This window comes from Pelophylax lessonae (genome assembly GCF_965119305.1).
Source record: "Pelophylax lessonae genome assembly, chromosome: 1".
Taxonomy (NCBI): domain Eukaryota; kingdom Metazoa; phylum Chordata; class Amphibia; order Anura; family Ranidae; genus Pelophylax; species Pelophylax lessonae.
In genome coordinates, this window is record NC_138768.1 from 552,957,543 (window position 1) to 552,978,757 (window position 21,215).

General features: G+C 42.5%; 1 protein-coding gene across 4 annotated transcripts in view; it reads left to right on the forward strand.

The window, feature by feature from the left end:
• The window catches only part of TMPRSS9 (transmembrane serine protease 9), a 210,483-nt gene that overhangs the window by 72,131 nt on the left and 117,137 nt on the right, over positions 1-21,215 (forward strand). For 3 of the 4 annotated variants that reach the window (XM_082255367.1, XM_082255370.1, XM_082255369.1), the window contains exon 2: positions 16,331-16,459. Coding sequence is in view for 2 of the 4 variants with exons in the window: in XM_082255369.1 (XP_082111495.1) it covers positions 16,457-16,459 (3 nt within the window). In the remaining 2 variants the exon portion in view is untranslated. Of the gene's footprint in view, positions 1-16,330; positions 16,464-21,215 lie in introns of all 4 variants that reach the window. The other variant, XM_082255368.1, reaches the window with a different exon arrangement.

Consider the following 21,215-nt stretch of genomic DNA (forward strand, 5'->3'; position numbering starts at 1 on the left):
CACATTCACTTCCTTGAATTCTGTGACATGTTTTTACTATGCCCTGTGAGCAGGCACTGCTGTGTCACAGAAGGAGTGACTTCATTGCAGTGTTGCCATTCAAATGGACCTTGAATTGGAAGGAAGACCAAGCAAAGATGATAGCATCAGGAGCAATGACAGCTCAGCACTGGCAGGCTCAGTTTGAAAGGTAAGTTTATCATAATTTGCTAATATGCAAAACCATAAACCAAGGGGCCCATTAAAAAAAAATGTGTACAGTCTAAATTTGTTCTATAGCCTAAATGTTTTTTTTTATTACCTTAATGCATTTTATGTAATACGGTAAAAAAACCTTCTGTGACACATGATCCTCCCCACACCCTCTTTATACTTACCTGAGTCTGATCTCGATCCAGTGCTGTGCATGAGAGCAGCACCTCTCTATTCTCTCCCTCTTCACAGGGCAAATTGATAGCAGTGGGTGCCATTGGCTCCTGCTTCTGTCAATCAAATTCTATGATGAAGGAGCTGAGCAGCACTGTCTGTGCAGACACAAACAGGGTGGCTCGGGGCGAGTGCCCCCATAGGAAGTGGCTTTCTATGGGGGCACTCGCCGAAGAGGAGGAGCCAGGAACACCAGGTAGGAAACCCAGAAGAGGAGGATCGGGGCTGTTCTTTCCATTCACATTGAACACAGCAGGTAAGTAAGTCTCTTCACTGCTTGTCATGTGTGCCGGTCATTGGCACTTCTAAATGTGAGTAATGTACATTTATTTTTAACCATTTAATAAAAACGGTATTGCGCAATCATCTACTTTATTTTCTTGGGGGGGGACGATTTTACTATCCTATTGTGGGACAAGCACCATACCCTCCATTGTGAGCCCACGGGGCTATCCAGTGATTTCATTCCATCCCCAAGGAGGTCATCCTAATTGGAATAAATAGCAGAGCAAGCTGGGTCCTAGAGGCCCTTAGTTGTCTGGTGAGTGACCCTCATATTAAGGGGTGAAGGACTATCAAGCACTAGCACCTTATAACAAGAAGATCTTTTTGAGCACTTTGGAACATTTGTGGTGAAATTGCTGTTTTGGATATTTTATTGGACTTTTAACACTCATTTTAATGAATATTATATTGGATCACCAGGGTCTATATTGTTTATTTTTATATCACTCATTCATACTATATATTTAATGCAATGGATTTTTAAAGAGGAAGTAAACCCTCCTCTACAACTTGTACCTATAGGTAAGCCTATGATAAGGCTTACCTATAGGTACTGTAAATATCTCCTAAACATGTACCGTTTAGGAGATATTTACCTTATATGCCGCCAGTGACGTCACTGGCGCATGCGCTCTGAAGGAACGGCCGATCGTGCCGTTCCTTCAGAGCCCCGTGCCGTGACTGTCGGCTCCCGCGCGCGTGCGTGGGAATGACGTCACCGCGGCTCCGGCCAATCAGATGGCCGGATGCCGCGATCCCGGAAGACGGGCGACTGGACATGTCGCCCGTCATAGAGGTGAGTGAGCGGCACGGCGGGGGCTCGTTCTAAGGTAAGTATTGCATAATGAGCTAGTATGCGATGCATACTAGCCCATTATGTCTTTCTCTTGCAGGGTGTAAAAAAAAAAAACAAACAAACGAGTTTACAACCTCTTTAACACGTAATTGATTTTTATTTATCATCAAGGTTTATGAATTGTTTATTTATTTATTTAGTTATTTATTTATTTATTATTTTTTTATATATATTTCTATAGTCACATATTTTTAGCACTTAGCATTTTGAGATACAGCGCCTCAAAAATTTTTAATCAGGTAAGTATGACATGTTTATTATTTTAAAATAATAATAAAAAAAAAATGAAAGCTTTACAATCGGTTTAAGTGCAGAAGTTAATTGGAAATATAATTTTCCCAACTACATTCATGTGAATTGATTGTTCTTTGTAAAACTTTTAATGAACAAAATGTATTATTCTGAAGACAATGACATCTTATTAGGGTAACAAAGGGACTGTGTTGGGACACGTTAGGTTGTCTTGTAGTATTTTTGTAAGCGTAAAGCCATGTGCTGTATAAAAGCTCCCATTTATGAATGACTTTCCCAGACTGATTACATCAACCGAGAGATATCTTGACAGTGTTTCCGAGTATTGTGCTCCCACCTTACAACACCCAGTATGTGAAATTGCGCCGCTCTTATCAGTTCCATTTTTAATTATTCTATATGCAGGTTTTTATTTCATTCCTGCATTTTCTTATTTTTTTTTTTGCTTTCTGAGAACTGGTGAATCTGCTATAAGTCCCGCTTCTTTCCTTCTTTCTCAGCTTGTGATAAAATCAGCAGAGGGAGGAGATGTCTGGAATTTAACAATTTCAAGTGGACAGCTGAGCTAGAATGAAAATCTAACAAACACCCCATTGTACTTCTACATTCAGTCCTTTTACCATTTTAGATTGTAAACAGAGCAGAGTCCTTTTACTCTGAAACATGGACAGACCCTATTAACACATCTGTTGTAGGCTTAGCCTAAAATTCATATGAGATAACTAAGTTTTAAAGTTAAACTTCAGTCAAAATGTAAAAAAAAATAACACAGGGATTTACACAGGGAGCGTTGCTTACCAGTTGAGCTTTTGGGTTTTCCACCATTGTACCATTGTTTCTATGTTTTTAACATGCATATGCTCACCTTATGTTATATCATTATATTTTAATGTTTTCCAATTAAATATATGTTTTTTTACCTTCATATAAATTTGGTCTCACATTTCTATGCCGGTAAAGTCCTCCTATAACAGGATGGGGTCCTGTTTCTTTTCTTCACTCTTATATTAAAGCGAATTTCCCCATAAGAAAAAAAATGGAAACTCAGATGATTCCTTCTACAATCATTTATTCATAAATCCTTCAGTTTACAGTCAATATAAAAAGATTATAGCAATGTGACAGGTTGTATAACCATAAAATGTCCATCCACAAATGACAGCCTTCACAAGGGGATTAGAAGCAAAATCCAGCAAGAGCTACACAGGGCCATCTTACGTAATGGGCACACTGGGCAGTTGCCCAGGGGCCCCACCTGCCCAGCGACCAAACCCCAGCCAAGCATTAGTCCTGATTCCCGTATGCCACCAACAAACTTAGCAGGTGGCAAGCGCCTGTCGGCCCTGCTCTGCTGTCAGGCCACTTGGACCATGGAGGGGGAGCCCACAACTGCAGGAATGCCTGTCCGCCTCCACGGGAACAGGCAACACAGGACAGTCCAGTCGGACTCCCGTCCATGTGTGTGTGTTCACCGGACCTAGACGCTCAACTTGGAGGCGGTCATTAGCCTGGCACTGTTGTACCAATAAATATCGCCTTATCCACAATTTGCATTTTTTTTTTTGGTGGGTGATTGTGTAGGCAGGGTCCAAGTGCACTGCATTGCCCGGGGGCCTATAATGCTCTTAAGATGGCACTGGAGCTACAGAGTATAAAAGACAAGAGAGGCGCCTCTAAAGGGCCATTCACACTATCAGATTTTCTGAAGACTTTTTCCTTCAGATTTACCTTTCTATGTAGTGCAAGGGCCTGCCAGATTGCATACAAATTGAAAGTGTTTAGGTTTGACCTTATATTATATGGTTTTGGTAAATCTAAAGGAAAAAGTCTTCAGAAATTCGTATGGTGTGTATGGCCCATTAGTGTAGCAATATGGTTACATTTAATGAAGGTTCAACATTTAGCAACTCACATGGTTGATTATTAAAAGAGATACATCTAAGAATGCAGGTATTTGGGGTAAAGCTGTCCACACAGACCGTCCTCCTCGCTGCCAGCTTTCACCGCCATCAGTCTGCAGTCGTGACCAGGAAGACTACCCTGCAGTAGAGTGATCTGAAAGCGAGACTTGAAGCGATCGTAGTGTGGAGCCTGGAAGGCATGATGTCGATGGTGATGTTGAGTACAGTCTATGTCACAGGTGTCAAACACAAGGCCCGCGGGCCGAATCCGGCCCTCCAGACCATTTCATGTGGCCCTTGCACCTCTCCTGCAGCTGCTGCATCTCCCTCATTTCTACCCCCACCTTGTCTCAGCAGACAGCAGCAGAGAGGACGGAACTCCTGTACCAGACCTTGTGCTTCCCCCTGCAGCTCCAGAGAGGACCACCCCCCCCCTTCCAAACTGCAGTTGGCAGCAGAGAGGAAGACACAACTCCTCTTACAGATCCTGCATCTCTGTGCAGCCGCAGCACCCCCTCCTCTCTGCCTCTATTGGTCTCAGCATTCAGCAGACTCTGGCAGCTGACTGCAGCCCTCCTCCAGACCCTGCAGTTGCTGCTTCCCAGCTCTGCCTCCAGCTTCTTCCCAGCAGCAGCACATGGTAAAGGGGATGCACTGTGATGTAAGGGAGGGTGGGGGCTCTTGACTTCTGATAGTGGTGGGCTACAGATAGAACTGGCCCTCTGAGGGCGACCATAATTCTGGTGCGGCAAAAGATGAAATTGAGTTTGACACCCCTGGTCTATGTGGACAGCTTCTCTTCGGATGCCTGCATACTTAGATGTGCCTGTTTTAATCATCGATCATGTGAGTTGCTAAATGTTGAACTTTCAATAAACATAACCATTGGTGCCTTTGCAGTTTAACTAATTCCTGAAACGTGCAGTCTCTACAACGCATTCCTGAACCTTGCACCCTGTACAACACATTCCTGAACCTTGCACCCTGTACAATGCATTCCTGAACCTTGCACTCTGTACAAACCATTCCTGAACCTTGAACTTTGTACAATTCACTCCTGTACCTTGCACTGTGTACGTAGCATATTCCTGTACCTTGCACACTGTACAACTCTGGGGGGAGGCTGTGTAATGCAAAAGGGGTCCACAGGTGTGTGTGGGGGCTGTGTAATGCAAAAGGGGTCTAGAGGTGTGGGGGAGCCTGTGTAATGCAAAAGGGTTACAGAGGGCTGAAGGGGGGGCTGTGTAATGCAAAAGAGGTCCAGGGGTGTTGGGGTTGGCTGTGTAATGTAAAGGGGTCCAGAGGTGTGGGGGCGCTGTGTAATGTAAAAGGGTCCAGAGCTGTGTAGGGGCCCTGTGTAATGTAAAGGGATCCAGAGGTGTGGGGGGGGGGCTATGTAATATAAATGGGTCCAGAGGTGTCGCCCCATCAGAATGCTCTAATTGTTGTTACACTCACCTTTAATCCAGCGCCGGGCAAAGCTCCCTGGCGTTGATCTTCATGCCACCTTCTAATGTCGGAAAGGGGCGTTGTTTGATCAAATTTACCTTTGGGCTGAAGCCCCTGGTCTTTTTCCTACCTAGCAACAACCCTGATCCAAGGTTTTACTGTATATGGAAAGTTATACAGCAGGCAACATGACCTAGACTCTTATTGCCCTCCTACGGATCCTGTAAAGAGGTGTGTTTATTCTGCAGGGGATTACGCAGAACTCATATTATATTAAACTAAAATGGTGGTAAACCCAAAATCAAACATTCTATTACATTGCAGCTTACCAATATTTTGATGTGATGGCTGCATTTTTTCTCTTTTACTATGCTTTCTCTCCTTTATTTTCACTTGAAGATCCAGCCAGCAAGTCTGTTGTTTTTCAACAGAACAAACTGTCCTGCAGATATAGCAGCTAGAGACGAGAGACAAACCATTTACCACTGACAGGGTTGCTTTCAATGATCAGCTTTTATTTATTTATTTATTTAAAACCTTTATCCCAAAAGATACAAAACTGCGTGCTGTAACTGCTTAAAAATACTTGCAGGAGTTTGGCTTCAATGTGGTAGTGTATCTAAATCTGCTAGTCCATCCAACACTCCCCCTGTACTGACAATGCTACTGTCCAAAGGTGTCTCTGTTGTTTTTTATCCAGTTTGGAAGCTCTAATACAGGAGGTGTGTTACTGGTCAGATTACCAGGTGAACATAGAGGGGGGAAAAAAGCCTTAAAAATAGAATTGATGCAGCCTCCACATCTAAGGAGTTTAGTACAGCTTTAAGCAATTCGTTTTTTTCTAAGTTTAGTGTAGTTGTTACATTTACAGGATAACATTAGAAGCCCCAGTATGCTCACCTTTCTTGATTTGAATTGCTCTTTCGTTTCATGAGTATTTCTGTACTTATGTACATTTCTACAATGTAACATTAACCATGAATTCCAATACAGAAGTCAATATTTGCAAGCAGTGCTAGTGGTTTGAGCATGGTTTGCAACAATCAAGCAATATACGAGTTAATGAAGAAGCAATAGTGTGCATTTAGTCCTTTGTGGATTGGCAGCTGTCATGCTGTTCAACCATCTGGACATACAGTCAGGGCTATTTTTCAGCAGGAACTCAGTTCTGGTACCTCCAGCACTAAATGATTGCAGTGGTAGGGGATAGTGGGCTGAGCTAAAGGGTCAATGATCCTGAATGCCAGGGGATCTATAGTTGCTGGGGAGTCTATTGTTGCTCCCTCCCCAGCGACAATTGACCCACTAGCAACATAAGATCCCACCCCTATTTTATGTTGCTATTGGGTCAATTGTTGTTGGGAGGGATCTACTGTTGAGGGAGGGGTCTATTGTTGCTGGCTGCTGGAGGGTCTATTATTGCTGGCTGCTAGGGGATCTATTGTTGCTGGTGGATTTATTGTTGAGGGAGGGGTCTTTTGTTGCTGGAGGTGGTCTTATGTTGCTGGTGGTCAATTGTAGCTGGGAGCGAGCTACTAATGAGGAGGGGCATATTGTTGCTGACTACTGGAGGGTCTATTAATGCTGGCTGCTGGGAGATCTATTGTTGCTGGTGGGGCCTGTTATTCCTGGGGTGGGTCTGTTGTTTTGCGAATTGGTATTTTGTTGCAAGAGGTCTATTGTTGCTAGAAGGGGTCTTATGTTGCTGGTGGTCAATTGTTGCTGGGAGCCATCTACTGTTGTGGGAGGGGTGTATTGTTGCTGGCTACTGAAGGTCTATTAATGGTGTCTGCTAGGAGATCTAATGTTGCTGGTGAAGTCTATTATTCTTTGGGTGTGTCTGTTACTGTTGGGGATGTTTATTATTGCAGGGGGATCTATTTTTGCTTTGGGGGGTCTATGGTTGCTGGCTTCATTGTATCCATTTTACTGTTTTTTTTTTCATTATAATTACCAAATTCCATACTGATTACATAGCACCGCAAAATAAAACCTGGTTCTGTTTTCTCTAAAAGAGGTGGTACTGGGAGGTGGGTATGGGGTGGAAACAAGGGGCAGTGCTTGGAGTTGGGCAGTGGGCAGAGACAATGAGTGGCGTGGGAGAGGGGAGCTCCTGTACCTATTCTCTGAGAAAAAAAAGCACTGCACACTGTATACCTCCAGATATAACATCAACTAAATTTAGGTAACCAATAACTGGCATCTTTTTTACATCCTACCATATTATCCTTCCATCTATGTTTGAACTGTTATCCTGAACCCGTATCACCATTTAGTGTCAGATTTAGCTTTGCAGTATAACACAACATGAACATCTCTTCTCATGTAAATCAGCTTTTTTTTATCACTCTTTTTTAACCAAGTTATTTTTTTTTTTCTCAGAAAAAGTAAGTACAATCATTCAAATTTTCAGTTGTTCATATTTCCATATACATAAATGTATAAACAGTATACAAATCTATGAAATCAATACAACATTGAGAAACATAGTGGTTAGACCACGATAATAATATGCGAGGGTAGGCCTCTCTTGCTTAGATTCCGCTGGTTTCACTTCCTTGGGGTCCGGATACTCCTATTGGGAACCAACTGTATCCGGACAAAAGGGGTGCTCAGCCAGAATCTCCTGATGAGGGGTCGCCTACTTGCTTCACGGAGGCGGTCATGTATTACGGTGGTATGTTGTGGAGACATATCGCTAGCTAGCGTGGTATAACACAACTTAACGAGGCTATGTGTAGGAGGGATGGGAGACATATCACTTGATGTATCACCTGGAATCCAAGTAAAGGCATGAGTAGTATAATAATAATAATAATAATAATAATAATTCAACAATTTCAAGTGGACAGCTGAGCTAGAATGAAAATCTAACAAACACCCCATTGTACTTCTACATTCAGTCCTTTTACCATTTTAGATTGTAAACAGAGCAGAGTCCTTTTACTCTGAAACATGGACAGACCCTATTAACACATCTGTTGTAGACTTAGCCTAAAATTCATATGAGGTAACTAAGTTTTAAAGTTAAACTTCAGTCAAAATGTATTAAAAAATAACACAGGGATTTACACAGGGAGCATTGCTTACCCGTTGAGCTTTTGGGTTTTCCATCCAGGCATTGTTCTAGTGCACATGTGTCAAACACAAGGCCTGCAGGCCGAATCCGGCCCTCCAGGCCATTTCATGCGGCCCTTGCACTTCTCCTGCAGCTGCAGGAGAGCTCAAGCCCTCCTCCAGACCCTGTACTTTTTGTTTTCCAGCAAGGCCTAAAGCTTCTTTCCAGCAGCAGCACAAGATAGGAGGTGTGCACTGTGATGTAAGGGAGGGTGGGGAACTCAATTTCTGATGGTGGAGGGGCTCTTGACATCTTATGTAAGAGTAGGGGATGCTCTGGACATCTAGTCTTACCAATACAACTGGCCCTTTTGAGAGCAATCATAATGCGGATGCGGCCCAGGATTAAATTGAGTTTGACACTCCTGTTATAGTGTACCAGTCCAGCCCAATTCTATTTGTCTGTATTCTGGTGATCCTGAAATATACCTTTTGGTGACGATGGGAAAACCTCTTGGCTGCTTTTCAGTCACATAAGGCCTGGTGTCTATAATATTGCCAGTTTTTAGAAGTTTGGCACTGCTACCAATCAGGTTCAAGCAGGGCCGGCGCTACCTGTATGGCAACCCAAGCAGTCCCCTAGGGCACAACTCAGCAGGGTGTGCCAGCATTCTGCCTGCTGGACCTGGGCCCGGAATCAGTATGGACCGGCGGGTGCGGGCAGTGCCCCTCATGCTGTGCTGTGCCTGTGTCGGCGCTCACCTGGGCGCTTTTGAGCTGAGTAAGTCAGGGCTGAGCGGGCTCCAGCGTCGGAAATCTTCGTAGAAAAGAGGTGGTGCCATGCGTGCGCATTAGGTTTCCCCTGCCGACGACGTCAGCCAGAGGGGGAGACCTAATGCGCATGCGCGAGTCAGGACAGCGGGAAAGTTTGACTCAACGCCGACTACGCCAGCCGCCAGGGTGAGTCACTCACTGTCTAAAGGGGTTTTAACCCCTTCAACTTGGGATGAGGGATGGAAGGCTGGAACACAGGTGAGGCTCTTCATTGGTGAGGCTCTCTAAATCTCTATATTACACAGTAGTGTAATGTAATAAACGCAGGATTAATGTATGGTATCTTGCTTGATTTTTATGGAAGTATTGATTTTACTGTTTGTTTTCCTAACTTCTGTTTATTAGGTTTGAAGTACAATATATATATTTTTAGTGTGGCTGTTTTTCTTGAAATAAAGTCTTCTCTACTTATAGGCCTAAGAAAATCTGGCTGCAGAACACAAACAGGGAGCACAGGATTTCCCTTCAGTCCCCAAACTTTGCCTGGGAAGTGAGGGAGATCCCAGATGTGGAATAATTTTACAAGAGCTGATTTCTTTGAAGCTCTTGAGGCCAGAGAGAGCCAGGAAAGTCGCATTTTAATAGGAGGCCACACAGAATAATAATATATATGCTTTACCCTACTGTTGTCTAAAATGCACCTGTTGGGAATCCCGTTGCCAGGTGGAAAAATTTACAACAGCAGTCCCTTATGAAAGAAGAATAAAGATTCTTACTTTTCTGGGAGGCAGTATATTGAACCATCACACTCTTGAAGAGCTGCGGACAGTGCTGCTACCCAACACTTCAGAGAGACATAGTAGGGACATAGGGATCAATGGGAGAACAATGCCCAGCATTGGGGGGGGGGGGGGGCGGCAATTTTTATTTTGCCTAGGGCGCCAAAAATCATTGCACCGGCCCTGGGTTCAAGCCTGCATTGGATGTCTAAATGTGACTAGTAATGAAGGAAACAAATATAGTAAAACCTTGGATTGTGAGCATAATTAGTTCCGGAATGATGCTTGTAATCCAAAGCACTCTTATATAAAAAAAAAAATGTATATTGACCACCTAGTATGCCACACACCAATATATACCCAACGAATCAAATTCAAAATACTAACAACATCTTACAAAGCCATCCACAGCTTAGCCCCCAACTACATCACTAGCCTAGTCTCAAAATACCAACCTAATTGCTCTCTTCGTTCCTCTCAAAACCTCCTGCTCTCTAGTTCTCTTGTCACCTCCTCCCATGCTCGCCTCCAGGACTTTACCAAAGCCTCTCCAATCCTATGGAACTCCTTACCCTTATCTGTCCGATTATCTCCTACTCTATTAGCTTTTAGGCAATCTCTGAAAACCCTCCTCTTCAGAGAAGCCTATACTACCCACACCTAACAACTCTACCTCCATTTTATCCATCTGCCCATCCCCCTCGGTTACTGCCTTTTGTTTCACTTGACCCTCTCTTCTAGATTGTAAGCTCTAACGAGCAGGGCCCTCTGATTCCTCCTGTATTGAATTGTACTGTAACTGTATTGTCTTCCCCCACACTGTAAAGCGCTGCGCAAACTGCTGGCGCTATATAAATCCTGTATAATAATAATAATAAAAAGTAGCTGACTCAATAATAACTGGAGGAGATCTTTAGTCTTTTTGCCTTAAGTACACCATGAGTTTGTCCATGTGATAATGGAAGGATAACATAAGCTAGGTATCTAGGGTTTAGGAGTAAGATATCTAGTTGTGAGAGAGTCCGAAAGGAATCGAGGAGGTTCATGTGTTGGGGATCCTTTTTCCCACTGAGATTTATAGGGTTATGCTTCTATGGTGGGAGATCCATGCTGCCCAGTCCTTATAGAACGATGCGGTGGACAAATTGGCTTTGTTGAAAGCAAACTTCATATGGAAGTGGTTGCTCAGTAATATGATAGTCTGCCAGTGTGTGGGGGGGGGGTTGAAGATTTCCATTTTCTCGCCACTGCTAGGCGGGCTGCTCTCAAAATGTGAGTTGCTAGGACTTTGAATTCGCTGGGCCAAGTTGGGATTGATAAGCCCAGGAGAAGATCCAGAGGGGTCAAAGGACGGAGTGGGTTGCATAGGGAGGAGATAAAGGAAGTGATATTCTGCCAGTAAGGCTTGATACTCAGGAATTCCCACCAGATATGGCGAAGAGATCCTATTTCATTGCATCCTCTCCAACATAGTGGGGAAATTGAGGGGTATATGGCATCTCTTCTCATGTAAATCATCTTGTGTTAGAAAATGCGGTGTACTTTTTAGCATTATTTACAAGTTGGCAGATCTCAGGCAATGATAGTAAACATACGTCTATAGGTCTTTCTAAAAGGTAAAAGGGCCCAGTAGGCCAATAGAGTACTCTCAATTGCTTGGCTTTTAGTTTGTGAAAGGTTTTTATCAAATGTGATCTGATACAAAGAAAAACCACCAGACCGGACAATCAATTGCAAACCAGGCACGTAAAAATACCAAAAATAGTAAAAACATTTATTTATTTTTTTAAAGTTTCTGCATATAGAATGTAAAATCAGATATCCAGTATCAACAGACTCATCAGAGCTCGTGGACACCAAATGCTATAAATGCAGTAGCAGGTCCAAAGCCCTTATGGGTCACTATCCATGACATATAACAATGTACTTATACACTGCAGTTCATTATTACTCCTACCTCTAAGACTAAAACTAGCTCTCATATCCAAAGCATGATATATTTTAACCTGCTTTGGATATAACTGAGAGTAACTGCTGCTTAAAGTAGAACTGAGTGCAAACATTTTTATTCACATTTTGGATAGAGTAAGGGAGGGTTATACTAATAGACAGAAATATGTTGAGTCAGCACGGGTCTACATTCCCTTAACCGGTTGCCCCGGCCAGGCAAAGTGAACCAATAGGGGGCGAGCGCGCACCGCCGGAGGCACGCTCCCGCCCCCGCTCGCTCACTCTGATCCCCGCGCGTGTGACCGGCGGACTCGATGTCCGCCGGTCACTCGCGATCGTCGGATACAGAGGGAGAAAGGCAGGCAGCTAATGTAAACAAAGCCGCCTGTCACTTTCCCTTGTGTAACAGCACAGATCATACGGTCCTGCTATGTAGGACCGTTGATCTGTGCTGTTACACACACAGCCACATCCCTGCACAGTTAGAAGCACGCCCCTAGGGACACACTTAACCCCTCCTTCTCCAATAAAGTTAACCCCTTCCCTGCCAGTGTCATTTTTACAGTAACAGTGCATATGTACAGCACTGATTTCTGTAGTAATGTCACTGGTACCCCCAAAAGTGTCAAAAATGTCAGTCAAGGGTCCGATCTGTCCGCCGCAATGTTGCAGTCCCACAAAAAAAATTGAAGATTGCCGCCATTACTCGTTAAAAAAAAACAACAAAAATGACAAAAATCTTTCCCTTAGTTAGTAAACGCAATAACTTTTGCGCAAACCAATCAAAATACGCTTTTTGAGATTTTTTTTTTACCAATCATATGTAGCAGAAAACAAATTGGCCTAAAATGTTAAAAAATTTTGATTTTTAAATTTTTTGGGGGGAATTTCATATAAAAAAAATTTGAAAAATATTGTTATTTTTGCAAAATTGTCGCTTTTTTTTTGTTTATGGCGCAAAAAGTAAAAATCACACAGGTGATCAAATACCACCAAAAGAAAGCTCTATTTGTGGGAAAAAAAGGACGTCAATTTCATTTGGGTACAGCGTCGCACGACCGCGCAATTGTCCGTTGTCCGTTAAAGCCACGCAATGCCGAATCGCAAAATACCCCCTGGTCAGGAAGGGGGTAAAATCTTCCGGGGCTTAAGTGGTTAATAACTCAGGTGAGTATTGTAAAATTAATTGTCACTTATTAGCAAAAAAAGAAAAGGCAATTGTCTGTAATTTATCCTAAATTCTCGTGCAAACATATTAAGAAGAACTCATGTTAGCTATTGCAAACCCTTGATCAATCCGTGCCTTACATGTATACAAATATGCAATCATAAAACTACACATTCCTAAATTATATAGCAGCATGTACAGTGAACCAATATCATATATTGAACAAAAACTAACCAGTAAATCATCACAAATTTCTTTCATAAGTCATAAAGTCCCAAAACAAAGGTTAGAAAAATTGGTGCATGAAATAAGGTGCAAAATCTTCAGAAATAATAAAGTGTAAAGTCTTTGAAATATATATATTTAAAAAACGGTAAAGTCTAAAATCTATAGAAATGAATCTTGTGCAAAAACACCGGTGCAGGGTGAGGATGTAGAATGACGAAACTAGTCAGGTGGGGCTAGGATGTTGGACATTACCGCACATGTCAGTATCGCGCTCCCAGCTTTGGAGCAACAGCCCGAGGCGATATGGGAAGTTTCTATGTACAGCGTTTGATTCTTAGTGTTGGGTTGACATTTTCAAAATGTAAGTGCTGCTATTGTATTTTAAATAAATTAATACAGTTTTAACAGACTTATGCTATGTGTATCCTCCTTCTAAAATTTCTACCTCCATATACCTCCATGGGAGAGTCTGATATAGAGATGGGGCCATCAACTCTGGGGCTGTGAGCCGGTCTGCTGGATAATCTGTAACAAGGCGTTTTAGCTGGTTTATAATCTTACCAGCCACTCCATCTGGTGAGTCTGTTTGGGGTGATTGGTGGAAGGATGGCACCGGGTGTTTTTGCACAAGATTCATTTCTGAAGATTTTGCACTTTACCATTTTTTAAATATATATTTTTCAAAGACGTTGCACTTCATTATTTCTGAAGATTTTGCACCTTTTTTCATGCACACATTTTTCTAACCTTTGTTTTGGGACTTTATGATTTATGAAAGAAATGTTTGATTGGTGATTTTTTTGGTTATTTTTTAATGTGCAATATATGATATTGGTTCACTGTGCAGGCTGCCATATCATTTAGGAATGGATAGCTTCATGATTGCATATTTGTATACATGTAATTTTTAGACATGGATTGATCAAGGGTTTGTAATAGTTCACAGGAGTTGTTCATAATATTTTTGCATGAGTATTTAGAAGAAATTACAGAAAATTGTCTTTTTTTTTTTGCTAATAAGCAAAAATTCATTTTACAATCCTCAAATTAAGGGAATGTAGTTCTACGCTGATTCAACATATTTCTTTCTATTAGTCTGCTATGTGGCAAATCCACAGATAGTTAGCAGTGGTCATATGTTTTAAACCTTTTTTTGTTTTAATAACCATTTTGAAATCCTAGGTGCCAGATCTCTATTTTTTGCATAATTTTGTAAGGGAGGGTTATAACTCCTGAATTTTTTTTCTTGGCTTTCTGTGTCCCATTCCGGAGATTTCCCTTCACTTCCTGTCCCATAGATACAATAGGAAGTGAGAGGAAATCCTTCCAAAGTGAAGTAAATCCCTGGTAATCACCAGAGCCACCAGAATTAGTGTCCCTATTGGAAGAATTGCCCTCTATTCCAGTTCTGGTGACCACTCCAAATTTGGGATTTTCTTTCAAATTCGGTGAGAACAGTTAGAAGGACAAATAGAGAGGGTGAATCTCCCTAATGGGGGCACAAACAGCAGTAAGAACTTGACAAGGGTTCCAATGACTATCACATTTGGTGCTCTATCTAAAACTGGAAAAGTTGTGCCTTTAGTTATACTCTAAAGGGCACCAGGTAAGATACCATTGCTTATATCCATCTAAAATGCTAGCTGTTTGACAGTTTCTGGTATCCATCATTTACATGTCACCGGCACGGAACATCTGTGTACATAGTTCTAACTTGACTTGACTTCCCTTGCTGAGGCTGCTTGTTCTGAATCTGACTCAGATACTGCACATTGTAGTAAAACTAGAGATTGCCTGGCAAGTAGTATTTTCAGAAGTAGGTGACTTAATGACAGGTGTCTTTCAGCCCCTGTTCACATCGGCGCAATTTGACAAGTGATTTTCCAGGTTAAATTGCATGTCAAACCACAGCCTATTGCTGGCAATGGCACTGTCCCATACAGTGCGCCGCACCGATTTCCACAAGTAGTTCCTGCACTACTTTTGGCGACTTCGTGGGGCAACTTCAATAGACATCTATGCAGGAACCTGCACAGATGTCTTATAAGTCGCCCTCTAAGTCAGACTGAAATGCGGCTTTGAAATCGAGTTTAGATGAAGTTGCACAATTTCAAAGCCACGTTCGATGTGAACGAGGGCTCATGATATATTCTGATGGAGAAGGCGGTGCTCCCGGCCCCACTATGTAGCGGGGATGCCAATCAGCTTGTCCAATAATCAGCGGGTCCGGCGGCCGCAATTGCCGCCGGACACCCGCGATTGCTCCCCGCTGAGAGGAAGGTCAGCTGAGAGTTGTTCCCTCTGAAATGATCACAGAGCGCCTGTCATCCTTCTATATAGGATCACAGGTCTCTATAGTCATTTCACAAGCCCATACCCCATACAGTTAGAAAACACTCCTGTAGGCTCACACTTAACCCCTTTGATCACCATTGTGTTAAACCCTTCCCTGCCAGTGTCATTATAACAGTAACAGTGGATTTTTTTAGCACTGATTACTGTAGTAATGTCACTGTTCCCCTGAAAAGTGTCAAAAATGTCAGTTAGGTGTCCGATCTGTCCACCGCAAGGTTGCAGTCCTGCTAAAAATTGCATTACTAGTAAAAAAAAAAAAAAATTACATAAATATTTCCCCTAGTTTGTAGACACCATAACTTTTGCGCAAACCAATCAAAATACACTTATTGCGATTTTTTTTTTACCCAAAAATATGTAGCAGAATACAAATTGGCCTAAAAGGATGAAAATTTTAGATTTTTTAATTTTTTTTTTTGGGAATGTTATATAGCAGAATGTAAAAAATATTGTTTTTTTTCTCAGACTTGTCACTCTTTTTTTGTTTATAGCGCAAAAAATAACACAGTGCCCAATCACAAAAAATGGCCTGGTCATTAAGGGGGCAAAACTGAACTGGTTAAAAAAATGCTCTTCATTAGCTTATTTAAATGTACAACCTTGAAAATTGAAATGTACAGTAAAGAAGAATGATATTTAAATGCTTTAATAATTTCTTGAATCCTGTCTTCAGTGCCATCTTTAAATTACTATTCAGTAGCCTTTTATGTGTAGTATAATATTACCTTGCACAACATTTTAATAACATTAGACGAATCATCTTTATTTATGGCATACATATGCAAATGGATAATGAATGTCTATAAAAAATACAACTAACAACTATTTTATATCAGTCAACTTTTTTTAGGTTTATTTGCCAAATTTCGAACTCTAAGAACTCCTTTAATGAAATGTTTGCAACATCTAAAAACAAGCTGAAAAAGTAACTCGAATAATAAGCCAAATACACAGCAAATTACATCCAAAAGCGTTTATGGTAAGTAAATCATTTTTATTGTAATCTGTCCCTATTGCTAGTTTTTTTTTTTTTTGAGTTACTGATAGTGAAACCTAAAGAACTGCCTGTTTATAACAGTCAGGCCATTAAGGTTTGGTCAATACATGAGACTTGAATCATTTCATGGCAAGATATTTAAACCGTTGCTCACAACAACCACTGTTAAATTCAACATATTGCTAGTGAAGCAGTGAAAGGTGCATTAAAAAATAAATTCTGCTTGCTGCATCTTTGGGAAAGTTTTAAACTGCCCACACCTTTTATAGGGATAAATTATAATGCATTTAAAACCAATCTAAAATGCACTACTTTGCAATTTAAGCATGTAAAAACACAGAGAATTGATTGTACAGTAAACCCCCCTCTATTGCGGGGGTTACGTTCTGGACCCAGCCGCAAAAAGTGAAATTCTGCGAAATAGAAAAACCCTATCAAAATGCATTGTAGGCATGTTTTTTTACTGTCACTGTACGTGTAAAAGCATTTTAAGGTCTTTAAACACACTTTTAAAACAATAGAAACTCATTTAAACACATAAAAGATACTAAGAGACATAGCAAGAGCTATGGAAAACACAAAAATATTTAATTTTTAATGATTTATATAGTAAAATAAAATTACAAAAAAAAACGCAAATTACCGGGACCACAAAAACGGAACCGCGATGGAGCGGGGGATTACTGTAGTCCTAAGCTAGGGCTACATGGGTGAGCAAATCCCTTTGCTACTGAAACATTTAAGAGAGTTTTCTACATATTTTCTTTAAATATTTATTTTGTCTATTTTTTGAGTCAGATAAATAATAAATATTTTATATGTTTAATATACTGTATATACACTGCTCGAAAAAATTAAAAGAACACTTTGAAAACACATCAGATCTCAATGGGGAAATATCATGCTGGATATCTATACTGATATGGATTGGGTAATGTGTTAGGAAGGAAAGGATGCCACATTGTTTGATGGAAATGAAAACTATCACCCTACAGAGGGCTGAGTTCAAAGGCACCCCAAAAATCAAAGTGAAAAAATGATGCAGCAGGCTAGTCCTTTTTGCTTTCATTTCATTGCAGCAACTCAAAATGGTACTCAGTAGTTTGTATGGCCCCCACATGCTTGTATGCATGTCTGACAACGTCAAAGCATGCTCCTAATGAGACAATGGAAGGTGTCCTGGGGTTTTTCCTCTCAGATCTGGACCAGGGCATCACTGAGCTCCTGAATAGACTGAGGTGCAATATGGTGGCGTCGGATGGACCGAAACATAACATCCCAGAGGTGTTCTATTGGATTTAGGTCAGACGAGAGTAGGAGCCATTTAATGGTATCAATTCCTTCATCCTCCAGGAACTGGCTGCATATTCTCACCACATGAGGCTGGGCATTGTCGTGCACCAGGAGGAACCAAAGAACCACTGCACCAGTGTAGGGTCTGACAATGGGTCCACGGATTTCATCGCCATACCAAATGACAGGCTGGGTGCCATTGTCTAGCCTGCATCACTCACCCACCACCAAACTGGTCATGCTGAACGATGTTACAGGCAGCAAAACGTTCTCCACGGCTTCTCTGGGCCCTTTCATGTCTGCTCAGGGTAAACCCTGGTGTTTAATAGCAAATGCCAGAATGTGAACACAGGGTCCACTAGAGGATGTGGGCCCTCAGACCACCCTCATGAAGTCTGTTTGGGATTCTTTGGTCAGAGACATTTACACCAGTGGCCTGCTGGAGGTCATATTGTAGGGCTCTGGCAGTGCTTATCCTGTTCCTCCTTGCACAAAGGAGCAGATACAGGTCCTGCTGATAGGTTAAGGACCTTCTATGGCCCTGTCCAGCTCTCCTAGAGTAACTGCATGTCTCCTGGAATCTCTGCCATGCTCACAGCAAACCTTCTGGCAATGGCATGTATTGATGTGCCATCCTGGAGGAGTTGGACTATCTGTGTAACCTCTATAGGGTCCAGGTAATGCCTCATGCTACCAGTAGTGACACTGACGTCTTGAAGAAGCTGGTCTGGAGCAGCAGAGCAAAGTGTCTACATGTTTCGATGATAGACGCCATTGATCACGGGGGTCATTTTTTTCACCAAATTGGGAGTGTGCCACGGGAGGAGCCACGATAGGAGCAGTAGGAGATGCAATATAGAGCGTGACTACACGTCCGGTTTAACCACTTACTACCCGCCCACCATCAAATGACAGCGGAGCAGTGTAGCTATTATCCTGGGATGCCGTCATATGATGGCGCACCTGAACAGCCTGTCTTGTGCGCCCCCGGGGGTGAGCGGAGAGGCGATCGTGACTGCGGCGTGTTGCTAGGACACGGTGCGATCCCGATCTCGCTAAAGAGTCAATGACATGACTCTTTACCCATGTGATCGGCTGTGTCCAATCACAGCCGATCACATGTAAATGAGGAACTGCCTTTATTCTCCTCGGCTCCCACTGTCAGTGTGTGAGGCTAGGAGAGCCGATCAACGGCTCCTCCTCATAGGGGACACAGGGAAATGTAATCAGGGCACTGATCACCAGTGCCCTGATTACAGAAGAGTGAAATAAAGTGCCATAACTGCCCACCATCAGTGCCCATAGTGCTGCCAGTCAGTGCCCATCAGTACCTGCTCATCTAGGCACTGATGGGCACTGACTGGCAGCACTATTGGCACTGATGGTGCTGCCCATCAGTGCAACCCGTCAGTGTCCATCAGTGCCACCCGTCAGTGTCACCTTTCAGTGCTGCCCGTCAGTGCTTCCTCTCAGTGCCCATCAGTGCCACCTCTCAGTGCCACCTATCAGTGCTCATCAGTGTGGCATATTAGTACCTCCTCATCAGTGCCACCTCATCAGTGCCCATAAGTGCTACCTCATCAGTGCCCATCAGTGCAGCCTATCAGTGCACATCAGTGAAGGAGAAAAATGTATTTTTTTTTCAAAATATTCTGTCTTTTATCTTTTTGTAAGAAATAAAAAACCCAGAGGTGATTAAATGCCACCAAAAGAAAGCTCTATTTGTGTGAAAAAAATGCTAAAGATTTCATATGGGTACAGTGTAGCATGACCGCGTAATTGTCATTCAAAGTGTGACAGCGCTGAAAGCTGAAAATTGGCCTGGGCAGGAAGGGGGTGAAAGTGCACTGTAGGCAAGTGGTTAAGGCATTGTGGGTTTGCATTCATGATATATTCTGATGGAGATGGCAGTGACATACTAAAGGCATGTGAAAGAAGGAGACTCGGGTATACACCAGGGACCAGGAACCAGGTTGGATTTGGCTGTGACTATTCCCACTCAGATTGAGCTATAGGATTGGCTCTTTACACTGACTGTTGGGTTTATGATGGAGTGTAGACTTTGAATCCAGATCCATACACTATGTGCTTTAGCCTATCGATCTGAGTGGTCATCCTGCTGAATTCTCCGTATTTTGCCTATCAGTGCTGTACCCTGCTGCAACTATTCAATTGCTCTGACACATATCCTCCTTTGCCATCTGCTGCTCTCTCTGTCCCCACTGCTCTGACTGATATATATATACTGCTCACTGGCCACTTATGCTGTTACTACATATGATGAGTTTATGACGCTCCGGTCTATGGTTAACCACTTGCCGACCGCCGCCCGACTATATACGGCGGCGGTCAGCTCCTCCCAGGCAAAGTGACGTACCGGTACGTCACTAGCCTGGGAGCGAATAGGGGGCGAGCGTGCACCGCCGGAGGCGCACTCCCGCCCCCGCTTGTACCCGAAGTCCGCCGGTCACTCGCGATCGTCGGATGGAGAGGGAGAAAGGCAGACGGCTAATGTAAACAAAGCCGCCTGTCAGTCTCCCCTGTGTAAAAGCACAGATCATACGGTCCTGCTATGTAGGAGCGTTGATCTGTGCTGTTACACACAAAGCCACATCCAATCACAGTAAGAAACACGCCCCTAGGGATACACTTAACCCCTCCCTCTCCAATAAAGTTAACCCCTTCCCTCCCAGTGTCATTTTTACAGTAACAGTGCATATGTATAGCACTGATTACTGTAGTAATGTCACTGGTACCGCCAAAAGTGTCAAAAATATCAGTCAAGGGTCCGATCTGTCCACCGCAATGTCGCAGTACCGCAAAAAAAATCGCAGATCGCCGCCATTACATGTTAAAAAAAAAACAATAAAAATGACAAAAATCTTTCCCTTAGTTAGTAAACGCAATGACTTTTGCGCAAACCAATCAAAATACGCTTTTTGTGATTTTTTTTTTACCAAACATATGTAGCAGAAAACAAATTGGCCTAAAATGTTTAAAAAGATTTAATATTTTTACATTTTTTTTTGGGGGGGGGGGGGATTTCATATAAAAAAAAAATGTGAAAAATATTATTTTGCAAAATTGTCGCTCTTTTTTGGTTTATAGCGCATGATCAAAAAATCGCACAGGTGATCAAATACCACCAAAAGAAAGCTCTGTTTGTGGAAAAAAAAGGACGTCAATTTCATTTGGGTACAGCGTTGCACGACCATGCAATTGTCCGTTAAAATCACGCAGTGCCGAATCGCAAAATAGGCCCTGGTCAGGAAGGGGGTAAAATCTTCCAGGGCTTAAGTGGTTAAAACTGCTGCATTGACATTCGCTGCTGATTTTCCACAGCCACTTACCTGCTATTTCGTGCTACAGCTGCCGTATTTAGCCTTATGTCTTGTTAATTACCTCTCATCAGATGGACACCTGTTGTCTAGCAGTCCAGTCCATT